This window comes from Stegodyphus dumicola, chromosome 4 (assembly GCF_044657685.1).
Source record: "Stegodyphus dumicola isolate Sdum_Otavi_A_Nest chromosome 4, ASM4465768v1".
Taxonomy (NCBI): Eukaryota; Metazoa; Arthropoda; class Arachnida; order Araneae; family Eresidae; genus Stegodyphus; species Stegodyphus dumicola.
The window spans coordinates 161,916,180-161,940,934 of record NC_140771.1 but is presented as its reverse complement, the minus strand read 5'-3'; the positions used below and the strand labels follow the sequence as shown (position 1 = coordinate 161,940,934).

The following is a 24,755-nucleotide window of genomic DNA, read 5'->3' as shown; positions in this document are numbered from 1 at the left end:
TCATTGCCATAATACACATCAATTATTCGACCTACAACCCATTTGTGAGTGGGTACATTATCCTTTACCAATAACACTAAGTCTCCTATGGGAATATTATCTTTTTCAAATCTCCATTTATTTCGTTGTTGCAGTTCATTTAAGTAAGTATGGTGCCAATATTCCATATCAACTGCACGATTCTCGTTATTCTTTGCCATTTCTTAAGTCAATTTTCATTTAAATTAGTTAAATCAAACTCAATAACTGAATCTATTGATCTATTTATCAAAAGATGCGCAGGAGTTAAAATTCCAAAATCATCATTAGCTGTTAAAGGTCACAGAGGTCTTAAATTCCCTCAATCTGTATGATTACTGTTAAAATCTCCTCATACGTTAAATTTGCGCTGCCTACAACTCTTTTAAAATGGTACTTAAATGACTTAATTGCAGCTTCCCGAAGGCCTTCGAAATTGAGTGCCCCAGGTGGTATGAATTTCTATTCAATATTCTCGGCTGATAAATAATTAGCTAAAGTTTCATTTGGGATTTTAAGTAGGTTATGAAGTCTTTTTATTTCTTTGTTGGCAACAGTGACATTTGTGGCGTTGTCCGAATATAATTTTGCGCTTTTACCCCTACGAGATATAAATCTCTTTAACGCACCAATATAAAGGCTTTGGAAGTTAGATCTGCCACCATTTCAATATGCACTGCCTTTGACACAAAACATACAAATATGCAAACATATATTTTATGTAAAATGCCTTTTCTTTGGCTACGATATCTTATAAAAAATGGACCACAGAAGTCCACTCCACTACAATTAAAAAGATAATCTGGTACAACTCTGTCCGATGGGAGATTTCGCATTATTTGTTTACATACAACTGGTTTGTTTTTAAAACACAAAACTTTTTTTGTTTGGCTGTAACTGTCCATCCCTTCTTGGGAAAGGCGATGGTGGCCCACCTATTAGGTGCCTCCATATTAAAGAGACCACCGCATCCAGCCTTGTATAGATTAATGGACTTGGTTACATTTGTAATTGTTCACAATCTGCCATTTGAAAAAAAAAAAATCATGTACAACTTTATGACAAATAGATTGACCATTTAATGGCCAGATCTTTTGCGCACATGACTCAATAATGCGGTTGCACCCACATGCAAAAATCTTTTGTGACAATGTTCAATAACTAATAACGTAAATTTGTGAACTTTAGATAATATTGCCGGATGTAAGATTTGTCTTACCTAAATGGCCTCCTACTCTGAGAACTAAATCAGAATCCAGGAAGGGATACAGATTCTTTAACTTACTTTTATGTAAGACAGTTCTGTGCTTTATTAAATGGTGGATGTCTTCGCCAAAGCATTCATGTTGAGTTACTCTTATCAGGAACAATTCTGCTTTGGTTATTTCCTGTACACTAATTGGTCCTGACAATCTGTCTAAGGGCTTTTTCAAATTATTCACGAACCTGAAAATATAACTAACAACATGTAAAATAGTTGTATAATTATTACTCAATTTAAGTAAATTATGTAAAAAATTATTCACAGTCACATTCAACACTGGTAAAGTGTCTTTAGAGTCTTTATGATATGGGGCTATGAGTTCGGTACTGAACACCTCACTTTTATCCAAGGTAGTTACTGTGCGAGTTGGATAGTCACTGTACACCAGAAATGCTATACCACACCACCACAATTTATGATGCATTAGCTTATCAGGATCTACACCCCGTGACAGGAGATCCGCCGGATTCTGATCCAAAGCCACATGATGCCACTGTTGAACAGATGAAAGTTCTTGAATTTTGGTCACTCTATTCTGAACAAATGTCTTAAGGTCCATAGGTTCCTTTTGTATCCATGCAAGAACTATCATTGAATCTGTCCATAAGTAGACTTGATTCACTTCTAATGTCAAGGTGATAAGGACATTTTCATCAACTTTGATAATAAGACAGCTGCACATAGCTTAAGCCTCGGAATCATTAGGCTTTTAAGAGGAGCAACTCTTGATTTACTCGAGATTAATTTTACCAATGTTTTCCCAGAAGAATCAATGGACTTGCAATAAACTGCTGCTCCGAAACAACATTCAGAAGTGTTGTCAAAACCAAGGATCTCAACTGTTTTAGCTTGATCAATCACTATACGTCTGTCAATATCGATATTATTTATGCTCTCTAGTGTAAACAGAAGTTGATGCCATTCCTGATTTTCAGCAGTAGGAAGTCTATCAATCAATTTTAAGATGCCACAGCTTCTGCATGAAAATCTTTGCTTTGGCTTTAACTGGACCAAGAAGACCCAAAGGATCAAATATTCTGGCAATCGACGCTAAGACACATCTTTTAGTATATGATACACCAGGCTCTACTTTAAGTCTGAAGGAAAAGCATTTCTTTATTGGATTCCATGTCACGCCTAAGGTTTTCGTTTCAGTTGGATCAGAGAAATTGTATTCTTCTCGGTTTAGAGAAAGTTCCGAATGATTTGCGCACCATTTATGCAACTGCATGCCTGCTCTTTGCAAAGTCAATATAAGCTGCTGTTGTAACTCCTTGGCCTCCTTTAACATCGGAGCTCTGCATAACGCATCATCCATATAGATATTTTCATGTAACACAGGTGCTGCCAAAGGAAAATTACTCTCTTCGTCTAGTGTAAGCTGTTTTAGTGTTCTCATTGCTAAGAAGGGAGCACTGACCATACCATACATAACAGTTACCAGCTCATAGGTCTTTGGTGGCTCATTAGCACTATCACTCCATAGGATTCTTTGAAGGCTGTGTTGAATTTCATCTGTCAAAATCATCCTATAAATTTTTTTCACATCAGCCGTTAAGGCATATACGTGAATTCAAAATCCAATAATTATCGAAAATAGATCTTGTATAACTCCACCGTTATACTGGAGAGAGTTGAGTGAAATACCGTTAGTTGTTAAACTTGAACAGTTAAACACAACTCTTAATTTAGTACTAGTTTCTTCTGTTTTATATATTCCATGATGTGCTACATAATATGCCACTTCAGGCTCTTTCTCTTCTTTAACTTCCTTCATATGTTCTAGTTGAATATACTCATGAATGAAGTCACAATATAGAGAAAGATAATTTGGATCTCTCAACAAGCGAGTCCACGGCGATCTGAGTTTTTTAAGAGCAATGTCCTTAGACTGACCTAAACACGAAGGTTCATCTTTAAGGGGCATTGTTGCCACGTATCTACCTTCCTCATTTTTCCAGTGCGTTCACACAAAATGTTCCTCACATATAGAATTTTCTTTACTTTTGCTTAATTCTAAATCTACATTTTCAATTTCCCAAAACCCTTTTAACGTGTTATTTAAATCCTCTTCACGTATGAATCCGCAATGTAATTTAGACTCATTTATCTGATCTACATTTCCACTGGCATTATAGCCAAACACTGTATTTTGTAAAAGCAATTTTGAATTTTGTGCATAAATCTGTCCCGGTCTCAATAATTCATAGAATATCTCTGCACCTAACAACATAATAATGTTCCTTGGAATATTAAAACTGTAATCAGCTAATTATACTAAGTCTGAAACCTCAATATTTACATTAAGTACCTGATGTGGTATAAGATCTGTAATTTTTTTTACTACAAGCAAATTTATCTCTTTCTCAAAACTCCTATTTTTATTTGCGACTGTTGTTGTAACGCAACCTTTCACTACCACTGACGAATTATTTAAACATGAGATTAATGTATTTATTTTTTCGCTTTTTAATCCTAAACGCTTCATACATTGTTTACTTAATAAACATATCTGAGAGTCTGAGTCCAATATACATCTCACCTCTTCCCACCACGACAGTTATTTTTAATTAATGCTCGAACTGTACTCAGTAGAACATTCTTGGTGTTAGCTTTCACAAAACTAGGAGGCAACAACAGATTTATTCACATTTGACTCATGTGTGGGGGGGGGGAAACTGCACCTTAACCAATTTGATTTCCGGTCTGCAGTTCAAGGACATTTGATGAAGTCTTGCAATCGGGTGTATTTTTATTTTGTCTTGAAGAATTAATTTATTATGTGGTTTCCCACAGAAGCAATCTCTCACTGAGTAATTTCTTGCACTACATTCAGGGTACAAATATTAGAAACATGCCTTATTCATCTTAACAGTTATAGCTATGAAACAGTAAATGTGATATCTCTATTCTTTCAGGAACCAAAAGTTTTTTAAATTGCAGACAAAAGTTTAAAGTGTGGACTTCATTATTTTTACACAAATTACATTTAACACCTTTTTCTTCCTATAAAAACACATTCGAGACCTTTTTTTGAAAACTGTGAGTTCTGAAATTTTTGCTGTTTGTGACCTTCATGCTGTTTAATTTCGTTTCCGTTAGAAGGTTTCGTAAATACATTATATTCACTTTTACCTTTACCCTTTGAAGTTAAATAAATGTCGCACTCTTCTCCTAGCTGTTGGGGGTTAAAATATGATTCTCCTTGTTTAATTGCAATATGTGTCATCAATTCGCAATCAAGTAAACCGAATATTTTATCTGATACAATTAATTCACATAATAAATTAAAATCACTCACTTTACGCAACTGACAGTAATACTCAAATGTAGCACTTAATCTTGAAGCAAATTGTACATAACTCTCTGAATGTAATTTTTGGGCTCTTTGAAAATTGTTTAAACACTTGTGGCATTGGTTGAAATTCTTTCAACACTATTGTCTTAATCTTATCATAACTGCACAATTCTTCCTCTGTCAAATAAACCATTAAATTATTCGCTCTCTCACCCAGAATATTTAAAAGAATTTCCGATTTTAGCTCATCGGGCACACTTTTGGTTTTAAACGCTTTTTCAAGGGACTAGAAAAAAAGATTAAATGACTCTACTTTCGTAGGCACTGGGATACACAGTGTTTTAATACTTTTAATTAAATTTTCTAAACTGTCCTTTGATGGTTCTGCTGTTAAACACGACATATTCTGAGAAAACTCCTTTCGCATATTTGCGATTTCAAGTTCTTTATCCAATTGCGCTAGTTTGATTTTCTCTAACTCTAGCTTTGTTTCGTTTTCAAGTTTTTGTAACACAATTTTTGACTCTGTTTCGGCTTTATGTTTTTTTACTTCCTCAAGCGCATAATCAACTCTGCTTTTAACAAACTCAGGATCGGTTTTGAAAACCTTACTATTCTCTATCAAATTTTTTAAATCAACAATTTTTGCGTCTTTCACGACAGTTAGACCTAACTCTGCAGCGAAGAGCTTTAACTTGTCTTTCCTTAATTTAGCAATCAAAGACATCCTTTAACTATAAGTAAAGCTAAATAAGGTAATTGCTCTTACCTCAAACCGCTGGGATCGCTCACTCGCTATACGAACTCGAAGGAAATCACCCTCACGCATACGCACTTTGTAATCCTACAATTTTTCACATCATCCACTGGTCTCCGTCTTCTTCATGATGGACCATGTTAAGGATACTCTTGCACAACATAATCACATTTACTGTTTCACAGCTATAACTGTTCATTGATAACTTCCGAGTTCACATAGCGGTTCTCAGCCGTTCTCTTCGTCTCATCTCTGCTGCTCTCCGCTTGGGGGCGCTGCTGCTATTAGAGCATGTGTAAACACAGTTGAAGTGAAAATTCTTGAGAACAGACACTTCACCATAAGCACTCTTTCAAATGAATTTCTGAACTGCCTAAGTCAATGCTGTACAAGATCATTTCTGGAAAGTTAAGATGTAAGAAACTGAGCTCCCGTTGGGTCCTTAAACTCCTAACGGAGGATCACGAAAACAAAAGATTTGAGTGATGACTGAATTTTTACTTCCTTGTAAAGAGGAAGTATTGTAATCGTGAAAAATTTCGGGTATCATATTTCAACGAAATTATCAATTTTGACCACTATCCAATGCAATTGAATGATGTTTTTGTGTGACATCCACAAGTAAGAACAGAATAAAAGACATTTTTGCCCAAAAAAAATTATAAAACTGATTTAAAATTAATTCTGAAGAGAATTTTTCGTGGCGTCTGTGCATACATATGTATCTTGCACAACTCGAAAACGAGTTGCCTCAGAACATTGAAATTTTGTATGTAGGACTGCTATAACATGTAGATGTGCACCTTGTATTTTGGTTGCAGTCGGCCTTACCAAAAGTATATAAATATATGTATAAATATGTAAGATAAAAAATATGGAAATCAAAATTGTAATTTAAACTAATGGTAAAACATTAATTATCCCTCTCTATTCTAAAAATTGCAATAACTTCTCTGAATTGCATCATTTCTAAATCATTCTATGGCTTGCGCAGCTCTGATGACGTAATAATTAGGAACTGAAATTACCATTGTAAAGCAAAACTTTTCTCTTTGCGTGCTTCCATCTTTCATAACTACGCACTTCAGCTTCTGCCTTTGCTGTGCTTGGACGCAATTTCGCTATGCTGCTTCCTATTGCAAAAATATCAATAATGTAAATGTTCTTGAACAGGCACGACTAGGGTGTCAAGTGATGTGTGCGACATAATGTCAATTGGAAATAAAAATGGAATTAAAATTGCCTCGACTGCCAAGTTTTATTTACGAAGTCAACACCTTAGCTTACGATGCAATCAGAATACCTCCTCTGCAATATAGGATAACTACGCATCAACAGTGCTCCATCTTTTCCTTTCCCTTGTGCTCATAATATATCATATATATCCACTCTGTTACTCGGCTCAGTGGAGCTCAGTTTCTTTTATTCTTATATGTTTGTAAATTGTGCATTTTTTGCTTTAAAAATTATTGAATTATGTTTTTCTTATCTTCCAGTTAAGGTTTTTATGCCTTTAATAAATCTGCATGCAATGTTTGTGGAATTATCAACAATTTAAAAGTTGTTTAAGTGCAGCTAAGCCTAATGAATTTTGCAATGGCGGACATGTTTGTTTACATTTTAAACTTGGCAAAATAGCGGCTTTGTTGCCAATCTAGAGAAACTAAGCTTCGCAACAACAAAGATAATGCCTTCTTTTTTATAGCGAATTAAATCATGCTTCATCCATTCTGGAATTTATTCAAGGAAATAAGTCTTTCAGATTTACTTCGTAATTTTTAATATAGATATTTTGAGTTTTTATGTATTTTTGCCTTGTTGGGAAGTAAGAACTAAATTAGTTGAATGAGAAATACTGAATCGTCTGTGAAAAAAAATTTTTTTTTTTTTCTTTTTACTTAGTTTCTTTTATACATCGTTTTAGATTTATTATAGTATTTGAATAGAACATGTGGCAACGATTAGGTAATTCTTCAAATTAAATAAATTTATATGCATTCTGAGTTATAATTTGGATGAAATGTAACACTGTTAAGTGAACCTAGCGCCAGTGTCGCTATTAAAGAAATATAGGGAATTATAAAATGTGCATTTATTCTAGTGTGGTTTATGCACTATCGACAAAGTAGATTTAATTCAATCCAATAAGTTTAAATGAAATGCAAGAAAAAATGTGTAAAATTTAATATTCCATGCAAGGAATTCATGTGGTGTACACATCAATTTTTTTTTATTCGTTATAACGAAGGTCACACCATGTTGAGTCGTACTGTAACGGAAGACAACACGTGGGTTTCACATGTCACGCCCAAATGGAAATGACAGAGCATGGAGTGGAAACATACACACTCTCTTGTAATGGTCAAGGCCAAACAGACTCCGTCCCAGCGAAAGATTATATATATGGCATCCATGTTTGGATAGGCACAGTGTTTTGTTAGTCGACTTCATGCAATGTGGAACCACCATAAATGTGGTAGCCTACTGCCAAACCCTGCAAAAGCTACGCAGAGCGATTCAAAACAAAAGGTATGGCATGCTTAAAGAGGGAATTTTGCTACTCCATGACAATGCAAGGCCTCACACTGTAGCTCAGACCTGAGCTTTATTGCATTGTTTTGGCTGGGAAGTTTTGGACCTCCCCTACAGCCCAGGCCTTGTGCTGAGAGATTTTCATTTTTTCCACTGTCTCAAACATCATCTTGGTGGCAACAGCTACAACGATGACAAAGATGGGTAAACAGCTGGGACCTCTTAGTTATCAGAGGAGGTGACAAGTTTCTATGAAGAAGGTATTCAACATCTTGTTCTAAGATATGATAAGTGTTTAAACAACTATGTTGAAAAATAGAGAAATGTGTGTAGAATCTAAAAATAAATTTGGTTTGGGGGAGTTTTCTTTTGTTTGGTTTTTATTTTCAAATGTCCCTTACTTAAAAAACATCCCTCGTGTATTAGAGTTCAGGTGTGTATGTAGTTTTGTTTAAAGTTAATAAGGTTTTTTGAAGGAGATCAGTTTTCATTAGTTATGACTCAACGGCATTTCTTAAGTGAAGAGCAGAAGTGGTAGTTAATTAGTAGACTTAAAGGGGAAGCAAATTCAAATGGAGGTTGCCCAGGATCTGAATATTGTTCAAAGTATCATATCAAGAACATGAAACTGCTTTTTAAGCAGTTAATCAGTAGATAGTCTGATGAAGGTTTGCTGATCAAGGTTTGTCTAGAGCAGTTGTTGGCAACCTATGGCATGCAGTACAATACTCAGTGACACTTTACACCACTCTATAAAGCTATCAGGCAAAGATAAATCACCTTCTCTCCTCTCTGCACTGTCAGGAATGTTTAGTTGCCAAAGTTTTCTCACAGGACTTAATTTCTTCAATCACCACTGTTGTTAAAATAATTAATTTCATAGTGTCTCGTTCTTCATTGGTACACAAGCAGTTTAAACCTCTTTTAGAAGAAATGGAAAGCAAATATTTCAATTTCCCCTTATACATCCAATGTCAATTGGCTTAGTTGAGGTAATATCTTGAATAAGTTTGTGTGACATATGAAACACATTAAAGTTTTTATTAATGAGAAGATTCGAAATTTTCCCAAATTGAATGATAAAGAAGGTTTATGCAAATTGAATGTTTCCGACTGACATAAGTAAACATCTCAATGAACTAAGGATTGCAAAAAAAGGGCTAAACAGTGCTTGAACTTTTTTTGAATATTGGAAAAGCTTTGCTACAAAATTAAATGTATTTAACCATGATATTGATACTAGTACCTATAAATACTTCTCAAATGTAAAGTGCTTGCAAATACATTGACCTTAGGCAAAGATGAACGTCAATTCTATGCTGAAGCATGCAAGGAGGAATGTTCCAAAAGTTGGACATTAACATCATATTAAAGAAAGATTTCTTGCAAAACAAGAGGATTTTTTTCCATCATTTATAGATTTCTATAAATTTGAGAATTCCAAACCAAGCGCATTTATTATCTTACTACATCCATAATCATCTAATTATGAATGTTGGAGGAGATCATATAAAAAGATGTTCCCTAATTAAATTTTGCTACATTTTTTTTTCTTTTGGTTCTAAACATATTATCACTTTTTCACTACCTATTATTTATATTTTGCTATCCTTTCAAAAGAGTTTAATGTTTTTGTATTACTGTATGCCTCTATAAATTCATATATATATAATGACAAAGACTTAGCAAGCAATGATGTAGAAAAATTGATTGCACAGATATGTAGAAATATTGGTGGCATAGATATGCAGATTGTAGATTCATAATGAAGCATAAGGATTTTGATGACTTAGAATGCTAAAATGTTGATTTGTAGCAAACAGGCAACTGCCAGCCAAGGCAGAATAAATCTTCATTTTTATTTCAGTAAGCATGTTGTGACCACAAAAACTTGGCTCACTGGTCGTGCCTATTTTGAAATGTTTATATCTTTTTATAGTTTGCAGAAGAGAGCAGCAAACAACAGTCCAGCTAGGCTGAAGCGTAAAAGCAAGTGTGTTGTGTTCAGGTTGGATTGGAGGGCGACTGTTCTCTTATCTTAAGTCAGACTTAGTTTTGGTTATCAATGCATTTTAATTGGATAATAAATACTGCTTCAAAATTGTTATTAGCTGTTTGGGTTTTAGTTCCATTTACATTATCAATGTTGTGTACGAGTCGTATAACGTGGATTAGTCTTGAAATGACACAGTGCAAAAAGGGATTACTGTCTTTAGAATAAAGAGTTTAAGTACCAAATTAAGCATTAAGGAGCTATTTCTAAGTTAAATAATAATTTATCTTTCACATATTTTTTATCTTGCATATTCCTCCCTTTAAAGAGAAAAAGGCTTGGTTACAGAAAAGTCTTTTTAAGAGATAAAGCATTAAAGCATTAGCAAATGAAGAGAAATCATTTGAAAACTACAAATCATAAAATTTTGTCCAAAATAATTATTTAAATAATTGAAAAATATAATCTTTGATAATATTTAACAGTCCTATGAAAATTTTCAATTTAAAAGTAGGTGCATTTTTGAGTCCACATAGTCACATTTTTTCATCATGAGCTTTTGAAAGCTTTACACATATTATCAAAATTATAAAAATTTTATACACACACAACTTACTTTCACAACAACTAAATCACAACAAATTTCAAGATTTTTTGTATAAATAATTTTCATTATTTGTATTTAACATCATAAATTTTATTATAATATTAATGAAATTGTGGTTTTCGCTGTTATTATAACATTTTTAATTTCCTTATCTTTCACAAAACTGGAAGACCTTACTGCTTTCTCTAAAAACAAGCATTTCTATTTCTTGGGTTAATCCACATCAACAAATTGATGTATATTCACCAGTTGTTAAAGGGGCTAGGCAGGCTACTAATTAATGCATGTATTCTTGATTAAGGCAAATCGTCCTCTTTTTTTAACTGCATTATATGTAAAATATTAATTATATATGAAAAAATTATAAGGTTAGAGTGTACATTATATGTGGAGGGGAAGAGGAATAATTATACAATGATAATAACAGGCCTCTGTTTCTGAATCAGTACTTCCTCAGCATACTTTATATTGAATTAGTCATTACATAATTATAATAGGCATCTACCATAACTTGAAATTATATTTTCTTACCCATGTCACATTTTAATCACATTACACATATTCAATTTCATTACAGCATTGCTTGCCAAGTCTTTTTCATTACATATACTTTAATATTTTTTGGTTATTTATAAATAAAAAAATAAACTTTGTCATATTATAAAAAAATTTGCTCTTTGAAATTATTTTTAATTCTGCTCATAGTATTATATATTTCTTATTAACATGTAGCCTTTTAAAATATTAAAACATAAAATTGAATAAAATTTCTTTAAGTAATGAACATTTTTTATCATTTAAAATACATCAATATATATTTTATATGATTTGAAGTTACTGTTTAATATTTTCTTTTGTTGATTATCAATTATGTATGTTAAACTTCATCAAGCATGATAGGAGTGGTTTATCCATTATGATTTTTTTTAATTATTATTCTAGATCCTAAAGTATGTGAATATTGCGCAATATGTCTATCTGATTCAAATGGAATCACTTTGTACAGCATACCAGAATTAAGAAGATTTATATCTTACAATTACTGCTGCTTGGAAAGTTTAGAGTAAGAAAATTTTGATTTATTTTATAACTTCCTCGAACCATTTTTAATCCAATTTAAGCCTTTTTTATAAAAATTATTAAAATTTTTTATAAAAAGTAATTTTTTAAATACAGAAAACTATTTTTTTAATTTAGGAAATATTTGCAATTTTTAATATGCCTTTGCTTCTTATATACAACTCTGTCAGAATTTCCAGGATATATGGCTGTATCAAAGAAGTTTAAATTTGACCTGGATATTTTGTCGAGGTCAGATTTAGATTTTTTTAATAAAAAAAAAAAAAAATTCAAAAGCCTCAGATGTTAGGCCACTATCTTCTTGTGTTCAGCATAAAATGAAAACATAGACTGATGCAAGTATTTCCAGCGATTTGCTGAGGCTAAATTAATTTTTTTTTTTTTTTTTTTTTTTTTTTTTTTTTTTTTTTTTTTTAAGACAATATTTTTATTTTAATTGTTAGTGTTGCATTGTCTCTTCAGATAATTATCTTAAAATTTTCTATTTATTCATTCGAACTGAGCATTTTAAATATATTTATTAATATAAATTTTCCAGAATTTGATTTTATTTATTTGAATTGCGTTTCTTTTGGAAGAATACTTTGTAACCCAGATTACGATGCATTTGAAAACTGCATATATTAAAAGAGAAAATACAGTAAAGCACAGTTAACACGCCTTTCAATGTTCTGTTCAGAAAATATATATATAAATAAGAGAGATGTATAATTGACATTTTAACTTAGTATGACTTGCATACACTGCTTTAAACACTTTCCCTTCAAATTTTTGCTTACTTTTCTCCCTAATTTTCTTCTTTCCTTCTACAGTTATTTTCAGTGCTTACACAAGAAACTGTAACAGCTTTAAATAATATTAAAATCTTGTAGATTAAATAATTTAAATAGATGAACATTAAGGTATTTGTGAATCACAATATTTGAAACCAGACTCGAGTGCCTCGTGCGACTCTTGCACGAAGAATGTAATTCATTTTTAATTGATAGATTATGTTTTCTCTTCTTGTTTGTATGTCGCCATTTTTTTGAGTGTTAAATAAAAGTTATTGCTGTGTTCCATCATTGGAGTTGCTTCATTTCGCCAAAGAAGTATCACAGTCTTAATTATTTTGGAGGCACCGACCAAGATCGAATAATCGTGCGTATTTTTATTTTATTAGTTCATCACTGAACATATTATTAGTGATACCAGATTGTTACTTCCTGTTCATATAGAATTGCTTTATTTTATTAGTTCATCACTGAACACAATATTAGTAATACCAGATTATTACTTCCTGTTAATAATAAATTGTCTTATTTTATTACCGTATTTGATATTATATTTAATATTCATTTTAGTTGTCCATACGGTAGATATATATATTGCTCTATGTTATTATTTTTATTTTAATCACAATTAATGTGGTAGAGAGAATGAACTTCATATAATTTAAATATTTCATTTTTGAGCTATTTTGAGGAAATATAGGAACACAGTGTTCGTTAATTTTAAACATAGAAACAATGTCTTACTTAGGAAGAGCTCGTAAGGAAGATTTGCAAAATCTCGCAGCTGAACTGGGAGTTCATGTGACTGCAGATTTGAAAATAGTTGATTTAAAACAGAAAATTGTTGAAAGTAGAGATTATGATGAAGTCTTCGTCAAAGGAGTTTTAGACACAATAATCGAAGAACGGAAAGAGAGGGAGGAAAGGGAAAGAGAAGAAAGGAAAGAGAGGGAGGAAAGAGAAGAACGTAGGAGACAGGAAGAAGCAGAAGAGCGGAGAAGAAACGAACAGTATGAATTAGAGAGATTAAGACTTGAAGCAGAGACAAAGTCTCAAAATACCGGACAGATCCGGCCGAAAACGGAGCTACGTCACCTTATGCAGAAATTCGATGACAAGAAAGGAGATATCAGTCTATATTTGCTATTGTTTGAAAGGCAAGCAGAATGGGGTAAAATTGATAAAGAAGAATTTGTATCTCATTTACTAGGACTACTTCCTTACGAAGTAACCCAGTTAATAGCTAGAGAACCCTCCGATAAAGCTAAAGACTATGAACACGTGAAAAATTTATTGTTAAGACGGTTTAAATTAAGCCCGGAAAAGTTTAGGCAGAAATTTATGAAACATCAAAAAAGTACCGAATCCACATGGGTGGATTTCAATTATGAAATAGAAAATTATTGCAAAGAATGGGTGACTGGTCTAGGAGTTAAGACTTTTAATCAGTTGCTAGATTTGATGGTGCTTGACCAACTTAAACGTCGAGTTCCTCCTGAAATTCGAGATCATTTTCTTGATGAATGGGTAGAGATGATTTCATCTAAAAAATTAGCTGTAAAACTTGATGCCTATGAAAACGTTTGCGGAAACTTTCAAAAAAGGCCTGTAGTGGATCGGCAGAAAGAAAGATACAATGCACTAACTCATGGTAAATTGAGTTTAGATAATAAAAATAAAACTGAAAAAAAATTGTCATCAGGATTTAATTCGCAAAGCTGGTTTCATAGACCTAGAAGTCCACGTCCAGATGATAAATATGAAAAACGAAAAACGCCACAATGCTATCAGGTGGGTCCTATCAACATTTAAGACCCCAATGTCCAAAACTTAAGAATAGTACTGAATCTCCTGCTAATCTTAACAGAATTAGTGCAAAACCAGAGGATAAATTTCTATTACCTTATACTAGTATGGGTTACGTAAATGGTCATAAAATTCCTATATTAAGGGATTCAGGTGCTAGTATTGATATAGTTTGTCGCAAATACATCACGCCGGAAATGCTGACAGGTGAAAATGTGTGGGTGCAACAGCCATTAGATTTGAATCCAACCTGTTTACCATTGGCTGAGATCGAACTAAATTGCGATCTTGGGTGAGTAATAACTAAGGCTGCCATTATTAGAAATGAACTCAACAAAAGAAGGTATTTATTAGGCAATCGAACTTTTGCACTGTTGAATAAACAAGGAAAGGAACCTGATAGTTGTCCTCACCAGGTTAATGCTGTCTCTACTAGAGCTCAGAAGAAAAGAGAAATAGCCGAAGAGAAGATCTTGGAACCGATGAAGGAAGAAAATAAAGCATCCAGAGATGTTTTTGAAGAAGAAGATAATTTACCGGAGCTAAATTCGGAAGATGAAACTCTCATGAAACTGGTAAACATTGACTCAGAAGAAATTGCACAACTTCAGCTTGCTGATAAGGAACTGTCTAAAATCATCCAAGAAGTTAAAGAAGGTACATGCAAAAATGAGAACTATAGTCTGACAGGAAAAGAAGTTTTAGTTAAAAAAACGACGGATAAAATGGGCTTTGAAAGACAGCTTGTCGTTATACCTGAAAAACTCAAGCCGTCAATTATAAAGATGTGCCATGAAGGAACTTCTGGTCATTTGGGTGTCAAAAAGACCAAAGACAGACTTGCTAGATATTTTTACTGGACGAGGTGTTACAAAGAAACTGAAGATTTTGTAAGAACCTGTGATGCTTGTCAGCGCGCTGGAAAAGGAAATGACAAAAAGAAGGCTCCAATGACATTAGTACCAGTAATTTCCGAAATATTCACTAAAATAAATGTCGATGCCGTTGGTCTGCTACCTATTTCAAAGACTGAAAAAAAATATATTATTACAGCTCTGTGTATGTCGTCCAAATATCCAGATGCTGTAGCGGTGACAGACATTTCTTCGCCATCTGTGATTGATGCTTTCTTACAGATTTTCAGTCGTATGGGTTTCCCAAAAGTGATCCAAACAGATCAGGGGTCCTCTTTCGTCAGTGCTTTGACAGAGGAATTTTTGGAGCGTTTCGGCATTAAACATGTAAGAAGCTCTGTGTATCATCCGCAGAGTAATCCCGTTGAGCGATTCCATAGAACACTAAAAAGGGTGTTAAGAGTCGTATGTATAGGAGCGACTTCGGATTGGGAGAATTATCCTCCATCAGTTCTTTTTGCTCTCAGAACAGTCACACACGAAAGCACTGGTTTTACACCAGCAGAATTAGTTCATGGCAAAAACCTACGAACGCCAGTCACTTTACTTTATGAGCAGTGGCTAGAACCGATTGAAGAAAGTAATAATGTTGTCAGTTACGTTTTCGAACTTATTAATCGAATGAAGAAATGCCAAGAACTTGCCGTGGAAAACATGAAAGAAACTCAACAACGGAGGAAAACATGGTACGATCAAAACGTAGTGAAAAGAGAATTTGCTAGAGGAGATTTAGTTCTTGTTTTATCAACGAATCCTCAAAATAAACTATAAGTACAGTGGAAAGGACCTGGAAAAATAGAGCAGAAAATTTCAGAAACCAATTATATTGTAAGTTTCGAGGAACAAAATGAGCCAAATCAAGTATATCACATTAACATGCTTAAACCATATTACAAAAGACCAGAAATGATTAATATGATAACTGAAGTGGAAGGAGACTTAGAAATGGACATTCCTCGTTTACCTTCCAATCCAAGTATATTAAATTTCTCGGACATCATAGAGGAGAATGAACTCGAGAAAAGGTTGAAATCCGAGCAAATAGAAGATTTACGAAAGATTTTATGGAAATATTCTGGTTGTTTTTCAAATAATCCTGGACTAACAAACTTAGTTTGTCACAATATTGAGCTATTAAATAACGAACCAATACAAATAAAGCCATACAGACTGTCACCCCAACAGACTGAAATTCTCAAAAAGGAAATACAGAAAATGCTTGATCTTAAAATTATAGAGCCAGGAGAATCGGACTATACATCTCCCATGATTTTGATAGAATCTTCATCAAATGATCCTCGGCCTTGTATTGATTATCATAAACTCAATGCTGTTACTAAAACTGAATACTATCCTTTGCCTAATATTGAAGAACGTATCGAAACTGTAGCAAAAGCAAAATATATTACCCTATTAGATTTATCTAGAGGCTACTGGCAAATTCCGTTAACAGAAAGAGCCCAAAGATATGCAACATTTGTAACTAGTTTTGGAAGTTTCAGGCCTCTACGTTTACCCTTTGGATTAAAAAATGCCCCATATTTTTTTTAGCAAAGTTATGACTAAAGTCCTGGCTGGATGCGAAGGTTTCGCTGTACCATACCTGGATGACATTGCCATTTACTCAGAAAACTGGGAAGAGCACCTTAAAAACTTAACTTCTGTTCTAGAGAGAATACAGAAAGCAAATTTACGACTAAAACCATCAAAATGTAAATTTGCACAAGATCAAGTGAGATACCTAGGCCATGTTGTGGGACAAGGACAACGAACCCCGGATGAAGTAAAGATCCTGGCTGTAAAGGAGTATCCTACACCTAAAACTAAAACAGAAGTACGTGCTTTCTTAGGACTGGTAGGGTATTATCGGCAGTACATACCGAGATTTTCAGAAATTGCTTCACCCCTCACGGACGCTTTGAAGGGGGTAACAAAAAAAGGAAATATACAATGGTCTGAAATATGTGACAAAGCTTTTAAAAATTTAAAAGAGTTGCTATGCAAGAAACCAATTCTGTATGCTCCCGATTTTGATAAAAGGTTTATTATACAAACCGATGCCTCAGACAATGGCATGGGTATAGTACTATGCCAATTAGATGATGAACAACGTGAACAAGTAATGTAACTCTTAGTGTATGTAACCACGTTTAGAATTAATTTTATTATTTAATGTATGCTCAACTAATGTATTTGAACGTTCTCCATTTCTTTCTTTTTAAATGTGGTGTAAAAGTATTGTTTAAAACTTAAAATTTTTCGGCCTGAAAATTTGGAAACTTATGAGAGAAGTTATCTTTTCTCTTTAAGCAATTGAGCAAGCCAAGCTTATAAACTTTCGAAATTTACAGAACTTTTCCCTTCGGTAAAAGCCTCTCCGTTGGGGGAGAGGTTGTAACAGCTTTAAATAATATTAAAATCTTGTAGATTAAATAATTTAAATAGATGAACATTAAGGTATTTGTGAATGGCAATATTTGAAACCAGACTCGAGTGCCTCGTGCGACTCTCGCACGAAGAATGTAATTCATTTTTAATTGATAGATTATGTTTTCTCTTCTTGTTTGTATGTCGCCATTTTTTTTAGTGTTAAATAAAAGTTATTGTTGTGTTTCATCATTGGAGTTGCTTCATTTCGCCAAAGAAGTATTACAAAACTTAAGATTTTTCAATTGCTAGACTTCCATAATTTTTTTTTTTTTTTTTAAATATTAATTACATGAATTGCGTTTCAGCTGAAGAGAGCTTTTCATTTTCTAGTTATTTTAACTAGAAATAAAGTTTAAAGCAAAGTCCAAAGGATAAATAGTTTAATTAAAAGATTTTTTGCTAAATAACAAAGAAATAAAACAGTCCACCAGTGTTTATTCTATACCGAGTGACCCGATTCTTATATTGGCTGAAGCAACTTAAATCATATTAAAGATCATGTTTTTTATACAATCTATAATGGGAGAGAAAAATTAGCTTCTTAAAACATTCTTTCTAAGAGGATTAATATAAAAATTTATATATATATTTTTAACGTTGGGACTTGAATGAAACTGTCAAACTTTTAAAGTTTAATTTACATGGTGGTTATAATTAAAGTTCCACTTTGAAATGGCCATAAAAGGGAAACTACTGGACCAAATGTTATAAAACAGGGAAAAAAAGAGAAAAAACTCACCACCAGGGGAAAATGGCGCTGTATGCAATATTGTTAAATGAAATAAGACATGAAAACATTGGTTTAAAATGTGTTTAAATGTTTCCGAAACGTGCTACAAAGCATGTTCAATTCCAGCATTTTCCGAAAGCAAGTTAAATCCTGTTATTGCATTCTCAACAGCAACTCTTAGCATATCAGGAGGAATGTTACAAACATGTTGGTGTAATCACAATTTTCATTTCTGCCAAATTGTTTAGATTATCACCATAAACAATGCTTTTGAGATAACTCCATAGCCAAAAGTCACACAGGTTGAGGTCTAGGGGAGCTGGGGAAGTTTGACCTATAAGACGTTCATTCGTGAAATGTTGCCTAAGTAACTGTGCAACACATGTGAGGTGAGGCCCAGCCCTGCATAAAATGCCACATTACTGCAGATAATGTATCACGAAAAATGTTAACATTGACTCTAAGCGAGCTGCAATCACAGTGGTCTAGCTGTCAACTGCTCTTCAGAGAAAAATGGTTGAGTTATGAAACTAGCTGTCATTCCACACCAAACGGTGTGTAATGGAATGCAGTAGGAGAATGCAATGGAATTAGGTAGGTAACATGAGGGATTTCTTTGGCCCAAATCGATTAAAAGCGTTTTGAATCAGTATCCTTATGTTTTAGGGTCGAATTCAGGCTTAAAAAATTACAAATTAGCAATCTGTAAGAAAACGATTCCCAGATTGTACGCACTTGTGCGAGTGATTTGCGATCTCGCATTTTATAATCGCTAATTCATGGTTTTCATGGACAAAGTTCTCCCTTACACGGATGGCGCACTCGACTTTTATCGAATTTAACGCCTTTAAATGGTAATTTGCTTACTTCAAAGTTTTTTAAGGGTATACAACATATTAAACCTGTGTAACAAAAGGTTAAGTTAGATTCTGACCCATATTTCGTTTAACAATATTGGATACAGCGCCATTTCCGCCCTGGTAGTGAGGTTTCGAACTCCGTTTTTTTTTCCGCGGAATATAAATTCCCATGACCTCCTTTACACGATAACCAAATTTGATAACATTTGCTCCAGTAGTTTTCCTTTTATGACCGTTTCAATTGTAGAACTTTAATTGTAACCACTCTGTATATTATTAAATTTTAATTTGAACCTATGCGTTATATGTATACCATGCGCAAGATTTTCACTTTTATGGAAAAAATAAAGAATCGAAGCAAATATACTTAGGATTATGGACCAAAACTGAAAAAATTTTTTCCTATCTCCGAAAACAAAATATTGAAAATTCGGCCTTGAATTTATTGGATTATCGAAATATTCAATTTGACTTATCTTCTAAGTAATAGTTCGACAACAATGCCGTCAAAAATTCCGAATTACTGAAGCTGAAGTAAAAGGTTTAGTACATATTCACTGTATGTTAATAAAGTAATCAGAGTGTAAAAAAGTAGATTATAGAATTTACGCTGGTGCAACTTTTTGTCTGAATGCACAATGCACAACATGTAATGGAAGAGAATTCTTGTAGAGATATGTTTTTGACATGCCTCTGAAAGTAGATGTCATACTCCTTTTGTCTCTTCAGTGTCAAAAAAACTTTCCTTTGAAAGGCAACTTTAGTTTTGGGGAAAGAAAAAAATCACAAGAAGACAAATTTGAAGAACATGCAGGACGATTGAGTACACATACTTATTTTCGGAACACAAACGGTTCTCTGATTGGTTATTGAATAATGAAAAAATGCATTGTCATGCAATACAAAATATTTGGAATACGTTTTCTGACTGACTTTTCAACAAAAAAGAACTTTCTTATCACTCGTTCCTTCTCCCTGAGGAGAAGAACCTCATAGTTGTGATAAAAAATCTTCCCATTGATGCGAAACCTACGGACATTCAGGAGAAGCTCCATGAAAAAGATTTCACTATGCTCAAAGTGGAACAACTGATGAAGGGCAGAGGAAAAGATAGGGCTAAAATGCCCTTATTTCTGGCCACTCTCCCTAAGAACAATGAGATATACCATCTGAAATATCTAATGTACTTGCACATTAAAGTCGAAAGATATTGTGGTCGGTGCGGGCCGACACAATGCTTTCGATGTCAAAGATACCATCACGTGCAGGTGGCTTGTCACCACCCGACTCACTGCTGTAAGTGTGCAGGCCCTCATGAAAGCTGGGATTGCCCGGAACCCAAAGATTCTGAGCCGAAATGTTGCAACTGTCTCGGGAAGCATATCAGCAACTGGAGGGGTTGTGAGGCCTTCCCAAAGCAGAAACCCAATGCCCCTAAGTTTGATGAAAGGGTCATTATCAATAAATCCTATGCCCAGGCTGTTCAATGTGATATTTTTGCTGGGAAAATTCAGAAAGCTGTAGCGGACGCTCAGCAGGTCATGAAGAACCTCGTTGAACTTATAGTACTTCTACACAATACAACTGCCTTGGCTGAAAAGCAAAATACAGTGACGCCCGATACTGATACTGATATAAATTATGGATCATAGGTCCTTAGTTAAAAATGACCCCAGTGATGATCATGACATGGAATGCGCAGAACATTATCACCAAAATTAGCAAAATGCAGGACTTTCTCACACACTACATTGACAACATTGACATTGCACTAATCTCTGAGACACATGCTATGCCAGTGCACTCCCTGAGTATTGCTAACTATCGCAGTTATCGCTGCGATAGAATCAGACATAGAGGCGGAGGTGCCGTAATCTATGTTAAGCGGAGTTTGGACTTCTGCTTCTACGCTTCTGACAATTCTCACGGATTTGAAGAAGTAAGGGTAGTCGTTCGGATCCCTAATTGGGGAAATATGCTTGTATGCGCTCTTTACAACACTTCAGATGTCAGGCTGCAAGATCAACACTTACAGAATTTGCTAAATAACCCCTTTCCCACCATAAATCAGAGGTGATTTTAATGCTAAACATGTTAGCTGGGGGTACTGAAAAACAAATGAAAACAGTGATATCCTTCAAAACTTCCTGTTCAATTACCCATACTACCTTTACCCCCCAGAAGATTTTACTTTCCGGCCTACTCACCCAAGACAGTATCCAGACATACTGGATCTTTTCCTCCCATCTGATAACTTACCGATCACTACTGAAGTAATCAATGACCTTTCTTCAGTTCACATGCTAGTTCTGGCACACCTGGGTATTAGTAGGCCTGAAGCCAACACCACTTACAAAATTACTGATTGGGACAAATTCAAATCAGAAATTAAAAATCACCTCCCCAATACAGAGCAACTTAAAAATACATGATATCGACCAGGCTATCACAAGCATCACCACCTGCATTGATAATGCATTGCAAAATTCTACTACAGAAATTATTAATAAAAAACATCACTTCAAACTTCCACAAGAAATTAAATTAATTAGCCAAACACGAAATAGACTCCGCAAGATCTTCGCCCACTCACGTGACCCGGCAATTAAATCGCAAATTAATAAACTTAATCGCAACATTAAAAGGTTAATTGAGTCCCACCATACTAAACTTTGGAATAATAAAATTGAAAAATTAAATGTGGAAGACAGAGAATTCTGGAAGTCCCTCCGTTTAATGAAGTCAACAAAAACAAGCAACAAACCTCTACAGGAGGACACTGGATTCAAATACAGCAACGAAGACAAAGCAAAAGCCTTTGTCACCCACTTCATGAAGCAGTTCACTCCAAATGAGACCCCTTTAGACCGAAATTTCATTAATCACATTAACATGTTTGTCGATAATTGGATTAACCAGCCCAGTGTCAAAAATCTCCCTGTTTTTACCTCTCCCACAGAAGTTAGCTCTATTATAGCTAAACTTCATAACAGAAAAGCACCTGGGAAGGACAAAATCTCTAATTCAATTATTAAACATCTGCCTGGTAATATCATTAACAAACTCTGTAGCATTTACAACGTCTGCCTGTACCTATGCTATTTCCCAGCTGAGTGGAAATAAGCAGTTGTCATCTTAATTCCCAAACCTGGAAGAGATAATACAAGAGTGGATGGGTTTCGCCCAATCAGCTTGCTTCCTGCACTGGGAAAGATCCTAGAGAGGATTATTTGCAGAAGACAACAGCCAGCCCTAAACACGCTTCCAAACCAGCAGTTTGGTTTCTGTAAAGGGTTGTCTACCACCATGCAGTTTGTCAGAATTGTTGAATTTTTAAGCGCAGTTATTCATAAACATCAGACAACTGCTTTCCTTATGCTGGACGTGGCAAAAGCCTTTGACCACGTCTGGCATAATGGACTTATCTACAAGCTTGCTTCCCTCGATCTCCCCAGGTAAACGATTTTGATTCTTCACTCCTTTCTAAGTGATCGATCCTTCTATGTCAGGCAGGACGATGTTTATTTTAAAAACACATTAATTAAAGCCTGCGTCCCCCAGGGAAGCATCCTTGGGCCTATTCTATATCTTATATATGTTAAGAACTTCCCTATGATTGAAAATACAAATTGCATCACTGCCTGCTACGTGGACGACACCACCATTCTTTCTAGTTCATGTAATCCACGACATGCCATGATCAGAATACAAAACCACACACACGAGATAGAGGAATGGTGTCGCAAATGGAAGATGTCCGTTAATGCCACAAAATCCAAATTATTACTGATAGGACGGCACAGAAGAAAAAAAACATTGATGCAGATCTGACCCTCTTTAATGAAACAGTGCCCAAAGTCAGAGAGGCTGCATACGTGAAAGTTCGTTTTAACGGCTCGCTTACATAGGGTCCTCACATTTCCACGACCATCGGCAAAGCCATAGGAAGCTCCAAAACTTTCTTGACGCCTCCTGACCACTGGATCTTGCTCGCAAGAAGCACATTTATGCATCAATATTAAGACTCATCCTTACATATGCCTCCCCTGCATGGTACTCTGTTCCCCCCCCCCTCCGTATTAAATAAATTGCAGGTTTTCCAAAACAACTACATACGAAAAATCACAGGAGCCCCCTCGTTTGTTCACAATGAACAGCTACACAGAGACCATAAACTCCAAATCTGGCGTTATTCATCAATAAATTAAATAATAATTTTTTCAAGAAAGCTATCACCAACGTGGAGGTAAATTATTCAGACATTTTTAAGTACGAGCTCCTAGAAATTGACATCAATTTAAGGACCTATGCAACCCGCATTTATCGGAATCCCCCATAAATAATCTTAACTTCTTCCAGCCAATTTTGAAGTTTCAAAGTATGACATTTTCATTTACACTGACCTGGGCCACATCTACACTATCTTCCTGCAGTCCCTTGTCAAGTCCTTGTCCTGCGAAGCACTGTATGTTATGTCTCCCTTAACCAGGGTTATTTGAGATGCCTGTAATAGCAGGATATAATTGCTGCTGAAAGAGGCCTATCAAAAGTAGTTCTGACTGAATAACATAAGATTAAAAGTCATCTGCTTAATTCACAGCTATTTACTAGTCAACTATTCAGGCAATTGCAGAATTGTTTTGATACCTGAGCTTGTAAGACAAACCTAATATCACTGGATGTAAACACTTCTTTAATCTTCCGAGAACATTCCTTCTTTAGCTCATATTCCAAGAATATTAAGTGAATACAATTATTGCAAAAAAAAAATTGAATATTCATTTGCACTACGGCTTGGTAGTTTACTAACGAGTTAACAAAACTTAAATTCTACTTTTTGTGTCTAAGAATACAACAATATTTTAAATATTTACAAATAAAATATTGAATTGGAAATTTAATTGGAGCCTCACCAGTTGCCTAGCATTTGGAGATTGTTAAATACTAATTGTTTGTTGCGAAGTCTAACCCAGGCTGCATGGTAGGTTTTCGTAGTTTTCTAGGTTCTTTTTACAAAGGTCCTCTGGGAAAGCATCTTAACCAAATAGCTTCCATGTTCTTTCTATGTTCAAGTAACCAACTAACCTAGTTTAAGCATGATTTCCAAGTAAAGTTACTAGCAAAACCCGAATACTCATTAAAAATCAGCCAATCGGGAGTAACATGAAAGATACGGCGCCAATAATTGAATTGATGTTATGTTATGCTGTTTCTAAACTTAGGTGGTCATTCCTTAATTACCGTATTTCATGGCATATAAGATGCACTATTTTTCCTAAATTTGGTCTTAAAAAAATTACCTGCATCTTATATGTGAAGGTATTTGCATTCAATAATTGTTTATTTGGCTTTTACGAAACGTGAGAACTAAAAGAAACCACGCTATTGAAACTTTTTTTCCTTGTGTGTGGCCGTCTAAATAAGGGTGCATCTTATATGCCGTCAAAAATGGTAAATATAATTGATTTGTAACTTATACTAGAGCTGACGGTAAGAGTTGAAGTGCAAATAAATAATATCTTGTGCAATCTTGATTAATATGAAATTAGAAATATTTGCATTTAGACGGAAAGTTTTTTGAAATATTTCCAATTACTTTATAAGAAGGATTTATTAATAACCATAATAATTACTTATTATATTACTGATGATTAGAATTCAGTTCTTGACAATTACATTCTAAATTAGAATTT

The 24,755-nt window shown here is 34.3% G+C and overlaps 1 protein-coding gene across 6 annotated transcripts in view; it reads left to right on the top strand.

The window, feature by feature from the left end:
* LOC118200960 (lethal(2) giant larvae protein homolog 1-like) overlaps positions 1–24,755 on the top strand; it is a 280,707-nt gene that overhangs the window by 239,748 nt on the left and 16,204 nt on the right. For all 6 annotated transcript variants that reach the window (XR_015040817.1, XR_015040816.1, XM_085815717.1 and 3 more), the window contains exon 21: positions 11,412–11,532. Coding sequence is in view for 4 of the 6 variants with exons in the window: in XM_085815717.1 (XP_085671843.1) it covers positions 11,412–11,532 (121 nt within the window). In the remaining 2 variants the exon portion in view is untranslated. The remainder of the gene's footprint in view (positions 1–11,411; positions 11,533–24,755) is intronic.